This window comes from Frieseomelitta varia, unplaced genomic scaffold, assembly GCF_011392965.1.
Source record: "Frieseomelitta varia isolate USP_RPSP 00005682 unplaced genomic scaffold, Fvar_1.2 scaffold_281, whole genome shotgun sequence".
In the NCBI taxonomy this organism is placed as follows: domain Eukaryota; kingdom Metazoa; phylum Arthropoda; class Insecta; order Hymenoptera; family Apidae; genus Frieseomelitta; species Frieseomelitta varia.
In genome coordinates this window covers 2,226,778-2,243,061 of record NW_025110014.1, presented here as the reverse complement: position 1 = coordinate 2,243,061, position 16,284 = coordinate 2,226,778, and the positions used below count along the sequence as shown (strand labels likewise).

At 37.4% G+C, this 16,284-nt stretch overlaps 1 protein-coding gene across 4 annotated transcripts; it reads left to right on the top strand.

The window, feature by feature from the left end:
- Nucleotides 1–2,428: 2,428 nt before the first annotated feature.
- LOC122529217 (microtubule-associated protein 4) lies at nucleotides 2,429–15,932 on the top strand. Of its 4 annotated transcripts, none has more exons than XM_043655075.1 (9): nucleotides 2,429–2,909; nucleotides 4,349–6,518; nucleotides 6,804–6,850; nucleotides 6,937–7,042; nucleotides 7,263–7,471; nucleotides 7,572–7,757; nucleotides 8,721–8,765; nucleotides 9,345–9,506; nucleotides 15,166–15,932. In XM_043655075.1, the coding sequence occupies exons 1-9, from the start codon at nucleotides 2,847–2,849 to the stop codon at nucleotides 15,886–15,888; spliced, it is 3,711 nt and encodes a 1,236-aa protein (XP_043511010.1). In that variant the 5' UTR covers nucleotides 2,429–2,846; the 3' UTR covers nucleotides 15,889–15,932. The 4 variants fall into 4 exon arrangements, with proteins under 4 accessions (XP_043511010.1, XP_043511009.1, XP_043511008.1 ...); XM_043655073.1 differs by having other exon boundaries at nucleotides 2,442–2,909; nucleotides 6,937–7,111; XM_043655076.1 differs by lacking the exon at nucleotides 15,166–15,932 and adding an exon at nucleotides 10,367–14,249 and having other exon boundaries at nucleotides 2,481–2,909; nucleotides 6,937–7,111.
- The last annotated feature ends 352 nt before the right edge of the window (nucleotides 15,933–16,284 follow it).

Sequence of the window (16,284 nt, the reverse complement as noted above, 5' to 3'; positions counted from 1 at the left end):
TTTTTTTTTTTTTTGTACATTTCAATGTTTCCCAAAACGTGTCCTAATTTTAATCTGTCTACTACGTCGGAAGAGTTTAGTGCCAGCTGGTTAACAGGAATTCGGGTAATCAGACGAACAGTAGTTCAGGGTTAAGTCCCGGCGTTGAACGGAAAATGGCGTGACAGGACGTTTTTCGCGCAACGTGCCAGGACGTTTCGAATCCGGTAATGGTCCGGCATGTCATACATCACGGAAATGTCGCGGACGTTTTTCTTTTCTTTTTTTTTTTTTTTTTTGTTTTTTGTTTTTTTTCACGACGCGTGCACTCATTAGCAAGTTAACTTAACCGTATTACACGATGTGCATCCGTGTGCATATAAACGGGTAGAGTCGAACACGCTCGCCGGGTCGGATCAATAACTTCAGGAATGGGCACTTGCCGAGTCGTACAGACACGCTGTGTATGACCTGTTTCTCGGTCTCTCTGGAAAATGGGAACGGAAGACTCTGATACCAGCGACCATCTTCTAAAGAGCTTTTAAAAGCTCGATCGTCTTTTTTAAAAATTAGACCCGACAGCCGAATTTTTCAGAATTTCGCCGACGTATTTAATTCAACGGGAATTGGAAACGAAATCTTAAATCACTAATTGCGAATAAATTTTAGTCGAAACAAAATCACTGCTGGTGGAAGAACTCACTGGTTTAATTAGAAATCGTGTGCAAAGAAATAAATAAGAAAATAAAGAACGAGGTTGCTCCCGGTTAAAAAAAGGTTAGCCAACAGATCGCAGGAACGTGATTGCAAAAGGATTAAACGAGTTGTTTTCGAAAGGTGTAGTTATTCCTGACTATCAGATAGCTGGATCACGTGTTCACTGAAATTCAGTTTACACGAAATTCTGGTCCGTATAGATTCAGAAAATTCGAAGGGGCGGTCGTGTAGAATGATTCGATGAATGTGAAAGAATCGTGGGCGATTAAGCGAAAGAAAAAAAAAAAGAAAAGAAAAAGTATACTAGATGCTTCGACTGATATATACGTCTGGAGGTTACTGGAAGGTTAGAGGATCGTTTGCATTAATGATATATAAACGACCACGATACATTGCCCTCGTATTTTAATCAAACGTAGACACGAATTCATGATATCACAGTTCGTTTAACTTAACGAAGAAATTCGAGTTTTCCCGTTTCATTTCGTAATTTGCGGTCTCCATTGTAAAGCAAATTAATTTAAAACAGTTAATTAATTTGTTAGCAACTTGTTACACTTGGTACATTTCACTATGATTGATTTGCAAAGATTTGGACAGTTTGATAGGCGAGGTATACCTTTGGTACGAGGAAAGACGGTATTCTAACGTTGTAATCAGTCAAATCGGGAATGCGTTGCCTCAATTATTAGTCTTTCGCACGAAGCTGCTATGGTTTCGTGATACCTACAGAAATGTATTTACCAACCAAGGTTAACCATCGCCAAGTATTGTATGTGGAAATGTGATCCTCCAGTGTTAGAACGGTTGCGTGCGCTTCATCCCTAAAACTTTCTCAACTTTCTTCTTTCTTCGCTTCTCATTGTACCTCAATGAACATTCACGCTTGAAACAGTTAATTACATTTTAACCTGAGGAAACATTTTCTTTTTCACAATTTCTGACAAATACTTGTTTCTCTACACGTTTACTAGAATTCTATATTTATTTCTATATACATCTATGAAAAGATCGGGAATTCTAATCTCATTTCTAATTTAGAGCACGCACGCGTCTTGACATTCACTAATAATAATAATAGAGGCACTAATAAAATACACTGAAAGTAAATGGACGCTGTAATCACATTACTTGTTGTTAGCGAATAGCAATACGTATGTTGGTCACAGTTTTAGAGTGTTATACGTAATTTCTAATTGAACGATATAGCTGTTGCACGCATCGTATAAATCTCCAAACAGGTAGAAACAATAATAAAAGCAAATTGCACCGTTAATTATTCGCAGAAACTAGTAGTTTGACTTTCGAATAATTTGATCCTTCAATCGTGCCTGTAAAAATTGTACAAATTGTACAAGCGCACAATACCTATGTACTTGCGTCTTTTGTAAATATATCAAATGTATAGGCATCCTTCAAAAATTAACACTTAACTGCCACGACGAAACGAAAAGTAGAAAAAATGATAACATTAAATATTCGTTTCGATTAATAAAATTTGTTAATCACAGATTTATTTCGATAGTTCAGGAATATATGATGCTTGCTCTTAAAATCATTAAAATCATTTCTACCAGTAGAAAAGCTGTTGTCGCGAATTCAATTTCTCCAATCTACGTTTTCGATCCATATCATCTTGATAGTCGTAATAAAATAATTGTCTCGATAAACCTAATAGTAAGAAACACAAAAGTTTATAAAAGAACGCGTAATAAATAACCATTGATACTTTCGAGTGAAATTTATCAAAATATAGCGTCACGTTTCCACGCTCGAGCTGAAATCAATTGGACTGGAGTTTGAGCTCAGAGTTTTTTGGAAGGATGCCGAACGCAGCTAATTACTAAAACCGCCAAAGTAGTTCATTAATAAATGGTTTCATTAAACGAGCTTCCTGAAACGTCGTAAGCATTTAAATGCGATGACTCACGCATCAAGACAAGCGTCTTTCATTCAGTACGATTCAGACACAACGTAGACTTGGTTGAGAGTATCAGCACACACACACACATACACACAGTAGAGTTGTATGATCTCTTTGATGCAATTCCCGTTGATACGCAACAGGTTTATGGAGAAATATCTTGTCAGAGGTGACGAGATCGTCCAACCGACGCGTGTGTAAACGTATAATCGCGTATAAACTGAAAATGGATTCGCAAGAAACAGCAAGCAACGCGGCCGAATCTCCCTCGGACCGCGAACTAAGTGCGGTAAGCTAATGTTTTACAGAAAAAAAAAAAAAAAAAAAAAAAAAAACGTTCACGTACACTATTTCATTAACATACAACTCTTCGTAAAAATGCTAATCTCGAAGAAATTTTCCAAAACACGTTTTTCGCGATTAAAATGTCGATTACAGGGCAGGAACTTTTTCTTTTGATAGGTTTCGAAAAGTTTCATTTATTACAATAGTGTTTTAATTATCGACGAGAGTTCGAATCGTACAACGATCATTTAATTTATTGCACTTATTAACATGGTGTGTATTTGAAAACATTTTGAAATAGTCTTTAAGTATTATAAAGTATTATTTTGAAATAATAGTGTGCATTTGAAAACATTTTGAAATAGTCTTTAAGTATTATAAAGTAAGTTGACCTACGGTCGAAAAGTAATTGTAAAGAATGTAGAACTAAAAATAACACTCGAACTGTGACGAAATGTAATTTCGCTGACGTTTGGACGCTAAATTTCAATGTTCGATATTTAAATGTAATTTACAAAAGGAATTATGATTTCGTAATTTAGAAATTTTAAAGCTTAAAGGCTCTGCTGCCAAGATAATTCTACGCATTATAGGTATTCAATCACGTTATAGGAATAAAAGATAATTCTACGCATTATAGGTATTCAATGACGTTATAGGAATAAAAAACGAAAATGAAATTGTTTTACTTTGCACCATGTTGAAAGTTTTGTGCTTACAAACACGCCCGACGTGTACGAACAATTTTCGTCGATGAATGTAGAAACGATGGTAAACAGTCTGGCGTTCTGAAGGAAAGCTACTGCCGTAAGTCACGCCAATCTAAAGTGTCTCGGTAGATCGCGATGGATGTCGATGGTATGCTATAATCATTCGTGGTTTGATCCCATAACTGGCTAGGGAAAGTCGAACGGTGGCAGGTACGGTAAATACGAATCTTCGAAACGTCTCCATTTTGTATTATAAGCTGATCGATGGGCTCAGGGCCAATATCGATTATCCAGATTCATATCCTTCCCGAATTATTGATTATTCATCGAAGTCTGGTGCAAGTATTCTTATACTGAATTACTAGGAACTAAAAAAAAAAAAAAATTGAAAATAAAACACGCAGGAAATGCTTTTAAGAATCACTCGTTGAATGTCACTATAAAGATAGGGATTAGTAATCAGATACATTCAACCCTTTTACTGTCAGAGTCGATTGACATTCCATGGATTTTACGAAGAACGTTCGAACAAACAAACCCGAAATATGGCGAAATTGTCGCGTGTATCGATCGCTGACAATAAAGGGGTCAAAATATCTAGATATCTCTCACTATCTCAATATCTGTCCATAGAAAAATCTTCTACTATCGTCGACTATCGCCCCCGAAATTCATTCACCGCGACCCAGGTGCCAAGCGGTGGACTGTCGCGAGTAAAATTATTATTTCGTAGGTGAAATCAAATCCGCCATTGCCATCTGTCTATCGGGCGAGACCGCAAGGTCCACCTGGATTGCCAAGGCACCCTGTAAATAATGGTCCCGTAGCGCAACCGCGACCGAGTGGACAGCAACACCAGCAAATTCGTTTCGATACCCGGCAAGCGAGTCCTGTTCAATTCGGCCAGGTCAGACCGTACGGGCCGCCGAGACCGCCGGCCGGTTCGTTCCCTCAGAAATCGCCGCAGCAGCAAGGCCAACATCCGCCCATCGTTCTGAATCCACGATTTCCATCGCCGTCCGTGCAACGTTCGCAACTGGGACCAAGACCGCCTCATCCTGGGCCTTATCCAGCGCCAAAGTTTCAAGGCAACGTGCAACGACCTCAACACCCAAGGCCGGAATATCCGAACGGACCTTATCAACCGCGGCCGGACCACCCGAACGTCCCTCAACAGGGACGAAATCCGGACGTTCTCGTGCAGAAACGTTTGCAGCGAGATGAGTCGCTGTTGAGTATACCTCAGCAGAGCTTGCCGATCAAGAGGGAAGACAAGCCACTGTCAGCACCGCGGATAGTAGTCGAGAAAATGGCGGACGTCGACAGCTCGAGGAAGCCGCGACAGTTGGAGAGTCCAGCCTCGAAGGAGAGAACGGAGCAGCGAGAGAACGCGGAGAACGACGACGACGACGACGACGTAGTGATGGACGGGAAGTCGCCGCGCGCCAATGGGAACGTAGGCAAGGGGGACTTGATAGAAGAGTCCAAGCTGTCGGAGAGCGACGTCCAGTCGGCGAGAAGGCCGGAGAATGCGGCGACACATGGGAAAATTGGCACGATCGCGGAGAAGATCGGGCAGAAAATTAGCAGCGAGGAGAAGCCTGTCAAAGATTCCAACGTGAAGGAGCGTGATAACAGATTGTCCGCGAAGTCGAACGAAGAAGAGCGCGACAAGTTGTTGGACAAGCGGGAGGTGGATAAGATCGGCGATCAGCTGGACGAGCCAGAAAGAAAGTTGGTCGAGGACCAAGCTCAGAAGGAGAACGCGAATAAAGAAAAGGTGACGAAACCGACAACGCACACTGAAACGAATCCCTCGTCTGTTGTGGAAGATATAGTCGCGAAATTGAACAACAGTAACGCCGAACAATCGACCAAAAAATCAGAAGAAACGAAGTCGGGACGAAGTGAGGAAGAGCCTGGTGTGGCTTTGATCGCGAAATCGAACGAAGGCGATCGAAAGGTGCAAGCGCCAGCTAAATCCCCAGACAGATCTCCTAGAACGGACCTGAAATCATCCACGTTACCGGATAAATCTCGCGCGGAAGCGGAATTCGGGCAGGAAGGAGTGTCCAAATCCCCGGAACAGCTTCGAGGAAGTAGCCCAGCAAATACGGGGAAGGAACAGAGCGATCGAGAACTCAAGACACCGTGCTCCGTGTCTCAAAGCAACTCGCCCGCAAGTACACCGGTGAAAGTGAATCAGACTCGAGAGAAGCACGACTTGGTGTCTGCGCCAGAAACTAAGCTAGACGTAGATTTGTTAAAGGAAACGAGAGAAGCCAAAAACGCTTTGCAAGAACCAAAGGAGTCGAATACACCGATGGAAATGGATCAGAAGAAGAGCGAGCAAGAGCCCGCTGAACCGTTGAAACTTGAAAAATCAAGCGAGAAAGAAAGGTCGTCGGATCTTAGTCATTCTCCGAGGGAGAAAGAATTGAACGATCCGTCTTCGAAGCCTCCGAATAAATCGGCGAGCGTAACTGAGAAATCAAGCGCGGAGAGCGTCTTGGAAAATTTTAAATCTGACGATCCGCGAGATACTTTAGAAACGTGCGTGGCAAGCGTTGCTTCGAGTCCGCCCGCTTCTCAGAGAGAAGAAGCGAGCGAGACACAGAAATCTTCTCCGAACGCTGCCGATGACAGTGTGAAGGGTTTCGACAACGGTGAACAACGATCGCTGTCGATCAAATCTTCGTCGCCCCGAGATCCTCGCTCGCCCGTTTCTCCGAAATCGCCCGTCGAGGACGAGAAATTAGAAGAGAACGAGAGAAAGGCTGACGATAAAACGACATCGGACTCGAAAAGCTTGCCGAAACCGGCGAAATCGCCTAAAGTTCAACGCGCACCGACGCCCGCCAAACGGAATGAAAAATCAGAAAAGAAGTCTCCGAAGACACCAGGTTTTTATTCACGTCTAAAAAAAAAAAAAAAAAGCAATTCGGGAGAAAGTTTAATGGTACCGTACGATATCGAAACGATAGATAGATTTGAAAAAAAAGCGAAGCGCCAGAGCTTGATCTTTTTCTTTTCGTGGCGTTAAAAAAAAAAAAAAGAAAAAAATACCGAGATATATTTCTTTACTGAGATTTTGCTTGACGAATATCACAGTTTGCTGTATTTACATGTTTTGGCGTATAGCACAAGAATCATGTCACTGTTTCTTTCGTTTCTGTTTTTGTTTGCAGAGGTTGAAAATGGCAGCGTAACGAACGAATCGGTTCAATCCAACGCGGTAAATATCCTTGCTTACACATGCTTCCGTACAACCTTACGTATTATCGAGCCGATATAATGACGTAACGTGACGATTTTTCACAGGAACCAACCACGAACGGAGTCGGAGATTCACCAACGAAAAAGTCGCCATCGAAATCGAAGGAAGCTGACAAAAGGTCGACAGCCGGGTCACCAATAAAATCGCCAAGTAAGTCCGTCAAATCGTTACCACGAACTCCAGAAACTCCTTCGTCGACAGCCGGTCAAGAGAAGAAAAGTGAGTATCATCGAAATTTTTGCCTAGATTTTAATAAACAGACTCGATTAGCTCTCAATAGTCCAATATTTTCATTTCAAATTTCCGCGGGACGAATCGCGCCCAGTGTTGCACAACGTGTACGTTAATAAACGTGTGTCAAATTACGTAGAACTGCCAATGAACAAAATTCAAGTTGGAGCGGCGCCCTCACCGAACCTGAAAACAGTGCGATCGAAGATCGGCTCGCTGGAGAACGCAAGTTACAAGCCAGGTGGCGGAAAGGTGAAAATAGAGAACAGGAAGCTCGACTTTAGCAAGGCTCAGCCGAAGATCGCCGCGAAAAATGAGAAATACACGCCCAGTGGTGGCGACAAAAAGGTTGAAATTTTCTTTAAAAAATTATTACGAGTAATAATTAGGCATAAAGATAGTTTACATGCTACGTCTTGTGATAAATCGTTTGCCTGTTTCTTGACAGATTGCTCAAATGAAACTTCAATGGAATGCGAAACCAAAAGTCGGATCATTGGAGAATGCGACGTACAAGCCTGGCGGCGGTGACAAGAAGATAGAGACAGTGAAGCTTGACTTCAAGGATAAAGCGAAACCAAAAGTCGGCTCCAAGGATAATGCTAAACACATTCCTGGCGGTGGCGGCGTTAAAGTAAGGATTGAACTTTGAATTATACGTTTCCTTAGGAATGCCGGATACTCTTAGAAGCATAAATATTACAAGTCCACTGAACCTTTCATTTTCGTTTGAAACATAGCTTATTGTTAGTGATATTTGTCATTCGATTAATGATAGTTTCGTGTCTTGTTAGTAATTCCTTCAACAGCTAAACAGTTTCTTTTACACCGATTGTTCCCTAACTTTTGTATTTATTAAGATGTTTGTCCTTCCCTCGTCGTCGCAACTAAATATCAACAGAGAAACTATTACAGAAGCAGAATGTAGTTACAAATTTAATGTGCTTTTTCAAATTTTCCGGCCACTCGTTATCACATACATTTGCTTGACATTACCCGTTTGTAATGTTTGTTATTATCATGGTATTGAATCATTTTTCTAATTAATCGCTTCTTTTCTTCACTCCAATATTTACTTGTCTGTAATAAAATAGTGTCTTGTGTTAGGTTAGTCTTCATTTCGATCTCGATCTTTCGTCACGAGAGAGCGACTGGCTGACACATCAACTGAGAAACTACTTATTTCGATTTTTGTTAAGCTCTTGCATGTAGAATGTTAATGTAGACGTGCATTTTTATCGTGCATTTTACATTGTTTCGAACATTAGTGTTTTCGACGTATTTTTGCAGAAAACAAGATTTATTTTTTTACAAGACACAAGCGTAAACAAATTGTTCCCTTCTCCCGAAAAGAAAGAATAAGAGCTAGCTTTTTCTAATCGACAAAACCATTCATTATTCGACTAGTCGATAATCTTGGGAGAAAATCTTGAGTATAGAAATAAAATATCATTTTCGTATGTACATCGGATTCTCTTGGATTCCCTGATCAGCAAAAAAGACCACCCTCTGCTATAGCATACGACTACCCTTTTTGTTGTCGCATGTATTGTCACCCATCATTATTAACAAGTCATTATTGTTTGTTGATATTCAGTCATCGGCAACGCCACCTAAGACGCCTCAGGATCCGAGCAATGACGTAAGTATATCAACTAGTTTCACGACACGATATCTTAGTTAGCCTCTCCAGAGATAACTGTCCACCGCTTCGGTATCAAAACTGTGAAAGGGAGTAACTAATTGATTCAGCTAATGACTACCAATTGATCGTATTTAACAAATATCTGTGGCTTTTGTGCGTGTTTTGTTAACGAAAAGAAAAAAAAGAAAAAATGCAAAGCGAGTCTATCGAACTTGTACTTTCTCTTTTCGCTAGTAAGTAAATTCAGTTTGAAAGGACCAAAGCATGTTTCTGCATGTTTTACGATTAGTGTAAACTGTACGTTTGCAGAGGTCAAATCGTTAGTTTAGAGAGCACGATGCGAAAGGATTCGAACGAGAATGGAATCTTGAATTCAAGATGAATTTATGAACATTGAGTCCACGAGTCTTTCGAAACGTTGCTACCACAAATCTTTTATGCATCTAATTAATTATGTTGTCAACTTATGTTGCTAAAGTTCTAGTTACGGTGTCTACACTTGTAAAATCGTCTGTTGGCAGTTTCTCACCATAAGAATTCGATAATAACAAACCAACGTTTCGTGTTACTTTCCAGATCCAAACGCAGAAGATTGATATCAAAGCTGAAAGTAAAATTGGTTCTTTGGATAATGTGAAGCATAAGCCGGGCGGCGGTGACAAGAAAATTTTCAACGATAAAGACTACCTTCGACAAACCGGAACCAATCCTGAAAGCCTTTGTGGCAGCGGATCACAGGTATGTTTCATCTCACAAAATCTCGAGAATAAAAATAACCATTTCATTTCGGATGAAACATGACGTAATCTTGATTCAAGGATTAAAGTCGTCGAGGGGGGTTAACAGTTTGAAAAAATTTCCTCGATTTTACAACATTTTGGAACTTTAAATCTTCTTTCTCGAGATTTCTTTGTCGTATCACATGTGTCTGCACCGTTTTCTCACGAGAAAATGCTTCAAAATCACGCGTTGCATGCTCCTCCTGCAATTTTTATGATTTCCCATTTTATGACAAAGAATTATAAGCCAAAAAACTTTTACGTTCCTAATATTTTTTCAATGACGACAATACACACGATTAAATAGCGATTGTTTCTGTGGAATAATTTCCTGTTCTATGGCGAAATGATTTCAAGGCAACACGTTTCCTTCGTCTGTGAACTATGATCTGTTAATTGTATAGATAAATTATATAAAATAATTAAACTGATTAAAGAAGGTTTAAATATTTCAAACTTAGGACTAATACAACCATATTCAATGGTCGTTTAATCCTTTGAAGCACACTTTCAATTGTTCTCGTGCACCTCTGTTCTCTTTTCTGTCGCCTGTTTCAGATAAAGATATTTGATAAAGTTACACATTGACATAAATATCCGTGTAATGTAATATTAAATTATGCTGGCCGACATTTTATGCCACGTAAATACGTGCAATGTACGACTGTAATGGCTAGTGAATACATAACAGAATTAATACTGAAAAAGAAAAAAATCACTGCTTCAAAGGTTTAACGTGACCCGATACTAGAATGAGCTAGCAAGGTTGTAACCGCGGAGGTTATTGGGCCACCTTAATCCTGTGTGTTGTGCCCGCAGAGCCCTGTGCCCCCTGGCACGGTCGCCGCCGGCAAGAACGGTCTACCCACATCGGACGAGAACCTGAACCAGGAATGCTAGATCACGAGAACTCGATCGCTAGGCCCGATTTCCTTGTCACTTGCGTCTGATTAATCACCCGTAATCTTTTTTCCTTCCCGATCATCGAGTCGAAGGGCCGGATATTGACCCGTGTTGTTGAACGGAGTCGAAACACTGCGAGTGTCACAGTTGCGAGGTCGTTCTGTTTCATCGTGACGCTCTCCCAGCGTATCGCTACATGACTTGAATGTGATCGATTAATGGAAAATACAGACAGATCGGTTCGGCATGACATCACGATCGTCTTGTGTCACACGACGACTGACAGATTTTTTACGTGCCATACAGGGGACGACGTTTTCTTTTCTTTCTTTTTTTTTTTTTTTTCGCGCAGAGTTTCGCCCTTTAATCGATGAGAACAAGCGCGAAAAGCAAAGGGGTGTTATTCGCTGCCACGTGCCCCTTTATGCGATCGATAACATACACGACGCGTGTATATACATGCGTGTATTTAGCGTGTAACACTACGATCGCCGGCAGAATGATTTCCTCCATCCTGTTGACGCATTTATTCGAGAAACCACTTGGGACAGACCGCGACTCGTCTTTTCAGATTGGAAAAAAAGAAAAAAAAAAGAAAAAGAATGTGCGTTTTCAAGACTTTTCATACGATCGAACCGCAGACAACGTCAATCGCTTGTAATAATTTTAATACACGTCATAGCTATTAATAATTGTCCGACACATCGAAACAGTGATTCCTCGAATTTTTACAAATGTACAAATGTCTCGGTTTCATTCGTGAACCTGGATATTAGATAAGAGGGCGCAAAAGACACTATGCTTCCTTTAATTGTGATTTGCAACAATATCTACCACGATAAGAGCGCAAAATATTACACTACGCAGTTCTTTGCTATGTCTTATATATCGTGATGAAAGCCACTTTGAGACTCGAATGTTTTCCAAGGACAATTTTTTCCGATCTGAAAAAGGAAATGCGGCGACGTGATACGCTTAAGTTTTAATTAAATAAATGAATTCTCATTTTTTACAATCACTTAGAACACGGTCTCACGCTAGCACGACAATTGAAACAATTGTACGAATTGCATAATATCAAACTCATCGTTCAAAATCGATTAAATCTTGTAACTCACGAGGCCGAGAGTAGGTGTATTTTTGTTAAACCTACGAGAATTATGATAACGTGATTTTGTTCAGCTATAGTGTAAATAGCTAACTGTTGTACTAAACAAGGCTTTGGATGTTCTATGATAACTAAGCGCAAAAACTATAACGTTGATTAATAAATAATTCTGACCCGTAATATTAATACTAGCTCGTAGAGCTACTTACGCGATTAATTAAATTCGACTCTAGCTTTTTTATGGTGCGTTCGTAAATATAAATATAACGTAATCACTCGATTAACGTTAGTATCGATGATTATAAATAAATGCGGCATACAATATATCTGATTTCGAAGGGTCAAACTAAAGGAAATCGTAGTGGAAAATAAAAGCGACAGAGAAGTGAGAGTAAAGTAGATAATTGCAGGCAGTGACAATTTACTGAAATTGTTTAATTAACTATAGAAAGAATATGATCGTCTAAAGTTTAAATTCAGCTTCTTATTACAAATTGTGAAAATTAAGATTAACCTCAGTTTACGTAAAAAAGGACACAAAATTGATGATAGTAAGAGAAAAGAACAACATTGCGAATAAAAAAAAATGATGAAACTTACAAGTAAACGAAAACAGTGTAATTGCATTGTGTCACATAGCAAATACATTTAAACAGTGTAATGTAATCGTATTTAATATTAAAGGTTTACCTAAACTCGCCTACTCCCGGATTTAAAAAAAAAGATAGATATTACATGCTTTATATACAATATATATATATAGTATATACATAAAATAATTGAAATATGACAAAATAAAAGAAATACGGTGATGCACAGATTATTATTTTTATTCTTGCCTACTTGAAGGAGCACCGATTCGTTTGAAATAGTATTAATTGTGCGTTATCATACAATCACATTAAAAAAAAGGATATTAATGATTAAAACACTTAGTTATCTTTGTGCATCACTATTTACTGAAAACATGCACGGAGTGTATATTTATTGAATAATTATAATAATTTGGAATGTAGTTATATCTTATATCTAACAATATATACATTCGACATCAAATTTTTTAAATATATTCTTTACATATCTGACAATACATTAAAGTTATAAAAATGAAATTCTTGTATACACTCCGTACATGACACATATTTATACAACGTGTACGAAGGATGTTACAAATTATTTCTTTTAAAACTATCAAGAATGGCAAGAAAAGATCTTTCTCTGTTGTTTGGGATTATTTAATTTTATATTTAACTTGTTTAAGAAAGGATTTCTGATTTTCTTTTTAACATAGCTTTCGCATTCTCGAATATATTTTATTGTCTTAGAATACTATTTTATGTATTATTATAATTTAACTCTTGTATGAGAATTTTTAAAAATTATATGTAAATATAACTCTGTAAAAGATACATGTAGAATGAATTTTCTTGTTAATCTTAATAATTTTAGGAAAATTATTTCGTAATATTCTCTGTAACACTCTTCGTATAATATATTTGAATAATTTCTAGCATTTTTCATCAAACATCGCTTCAATTAAATCAATTTGTTTTAACTCTTGAAACATCGAAAGGTATCAGTTTTACCATAACATTCATCGCTAATATGTTAAGAACGTTTAAACTTGTATCAATCTTTCCATTAATTTTTCTCTCTCTTCGTCGATACACATACACTGACATTCATTGCTTACAGCACGCTATAAATATTGAATAATTTTACACAGCATACGTATTCCACTTTCTTCGTTTTTTACCCCTTGATGTTCAAGAGTTAAATCAAGTATAGTCTTACCGAATTAGCGGAGATTCAACCGCTAAAAAGAAAATTATTTTACAACATTCATGTGTAACATCACGTGTAACATAAATCGTATGCTCGACTCTAATGAACGACGAAATTGTGCTTGAATCCATGAGTAATTTTTTTCGCAATAATAATAAATTTAAACGATGACTATTAAAGACAGAGCTTAAAGATATGAATTACTAATGGATGACGTTTACGACATCGAGCGTCGATTTATTGGAAAAGTACCGGATTTTGGACCGACCGGTTCAGATAGAAGAATCCCAGAGAATTAAAACATCAAACAAAAGAGATACAGACGGCAGAACCTGCGTCTGCGACGCGCAACCATATTCAATTCATCGAGTGAGAAAAAACTATTTCACATGGTTGCACCGAATACGTTTCATATTGTATTTAAATGATAGAATACGATAAATTCGTAATCGTTACTGTAGATACATAAACTATCTCTATTTGTTGTATACATCAGAATAAATATTTAGATCCTATAGCTGGTCTACAGTCAGTTGAGAAATGAAAAACAATAACGCAATAACGTCAATGAAAAAAGGCGAAACAACTGAAATATTGCGAAGTGTTTCAAGGAGATTTCTGTCTCTTTCTCTCTCTCTCTCTCTCTCTCTTCCTCATAGTCACAACACTTTTGAAAAACTCATACAATCTATGCTAAAAAACAAGTATATAAGTATTATTTACAGTTTATCGCTTCCATAATGATTACTATATTTCAATTTCATTAATTACCCGATAACATAATATTAAGTTGCCGCATTGTTACAAATAATCACGTCGTACAAATGTTATTGTATAACGAACATTTGGCATGTTGTTAGACGTAACAAGAGAGCCACTACAATAATATTTTTGTTTCTAAATTTATATTCTCAGTATTTTTTATTGAACTCCATCACAAAAAAATATGAAAACTGTAATTTGTTCGTTAGGTAAAACTAATTTTTTGTGCTTCATGAAGTTATAGTTTTACGATGTCATATGTAGATATACCTACATTCTAAGTAACCATAAATTAAGTAAATGTAATAACTTTTAAGGAAAACATATTTGTAGAATGCAATTTAAATTTTTGTTGTTACGAACTTAAAATATTATTTATTATTTACAAATATAATATCTTTATAAAAACAAGACAGCCATTTCACACATAATGCATACACATTTGATTTCAATTTTTTTATAGAATAAAGACAGAAAAGTGAAAAATCTACGGAACCTTCGTATAATTGTTACGCAAATATTTTTTTTCATTTTTAATGCACATCCATATTACCACACTCTTTCTATTTAATAAACAGTAGTAATTTTGTTGCACATACTACGTGCTTTAATTTATGAAAGCACAAAATTTTATCGGCATATACAAACGCTAATGCTAAAATATTCAGTAGAAAGGATTTCTTTTAACTTCAACTTCTCTAGTATTTAGATATTTAGTGAGTTTCTTCAATGAATTTTCTTATATGGATAATAATAAGCACCAAGCGTGTATCTCACCTTCACATGTAATACTCGGTGGACACAGAAGCATTGCTGCTAATCACCGCATTTATGAATTAAGGTCAGTCTGCACACGAATAACACTTAAGTAACATGAAATTTACTTCGACATTACTTTTTTTTAACACTGAACGTATCGAACATATCGTTTTATATATTATATATTACTTAGATATCTGTTTCTAGTCTACAAAAGTCTACAATAATCATATGCAATATGGCTTTACGTTGTATATTTTTAAGTAATACAGTAAATTACACATAAATCTGAATTTTTCAGGAGAATCTAGCCGAAGAGACCAATTCTTCTGGTGAACAGGCAAAAGATGATTTTCCACAACCGCCACCAAGTACTCCAACAAAAGCACGAAATCTACGGTCACCGTCTATGGTAACTCCTAAAGCAGTCCGAAGTAGTTTGGCAAAATCTCCTGAAACAGTAGGATTAAAAAGAAGTTCGCCACCTCTTCAAACTACAGAGACAGAAAATCGAAACAAGAAGAATCCAAGTTCAGAAAATGAAAATGTAATAAAAGGCAAAACAGCAAAATCCCCTATAAATTCTTCTAATACTGAATCAAAGAATCTGGGAAATAGAACAGCAAAATCGCCCGTTTCTCCGCCTGTTCCTAATAATGATCAACTAGAAAGCCCCGAAGATAAGACGACAAAATCACCGATTTCTTCTCGTCCCCCTAGTTCCCGATTGAAGAATCTAGAAGAAAAAGTGGCGAAATCACCTACTTCCTCACGTCCTCCTAGCAGTATTTCAAGATCTTCAGAAGAGAGAGCAATTAAATCTCCTAACTCACCACGTTCTCCTAACAGTCTTCGAATAAAAAGTCCAGACAAATCTTCCTCTCATATGTCTGGAAAATCGTCGCCAAAAGAATTACGGCTTCCAAAATTGGCACCTTCTCCCACCTCGCATGAAACTACTACACTTTCTGAAGTTAGTACTAAAATAAGTTTACCGAAATTAACTGAACGTGTTACACATTAAATCTCGCGTTTCGTGTATTTCAAAATAAATTTATTAATTATCAAAATTTTTTTTAGCAAAAATATTTTTTCAAACTGTGAATAATTACTTGCAATATAAATTGAAACTAGCAAAACAATCAACATTGAATTAGTAGACGTGTACTTTCTGGTTTAAGAATTAATTTTTTTATTATTTTGAAGTAAAACTCTTTTAACATAAAATATTTTATGAATAATAGAGAAGTAGCAATCAAATGAAAGAAGAGGCTTAAAGTATTTACAAGTTTACTTCTTTCCAATAAAAACAGTCCTATTTGAATCTCTGACCTTTTACTATAAAAGTAAAAAAAAGAAACATTTTGAAGGAAATTGAAAAATGTAATATTTAAAATCCTTAATATCAGTAAAATGAAAT

Excerpts from the sequence above, each read along its gene's own strand:
- LOC122529217 (XM_043655073.1), top strand. The coding sequence starts at position 2,847 with ATGGATTCGCAAGAAACAGCAAGCAACGCGGCCGAATCTCCCTCGGAC. Across the intron at positions 6,519-6,803 it reads GAAGTCTCCGAAGACACCAG|AGGTTGAAAATGGCAGCGTA; the intron begins GTTTTTATTCAC and ends TTTTGTTTGCAG. Across the intron at positions 6,851-6,936 it reads AATCGGTTCAATCCAACGCG|GAACCAACCACGAACGGAGT; the intron begins GTAAATATCCTT and ends GATTTTTCACAG.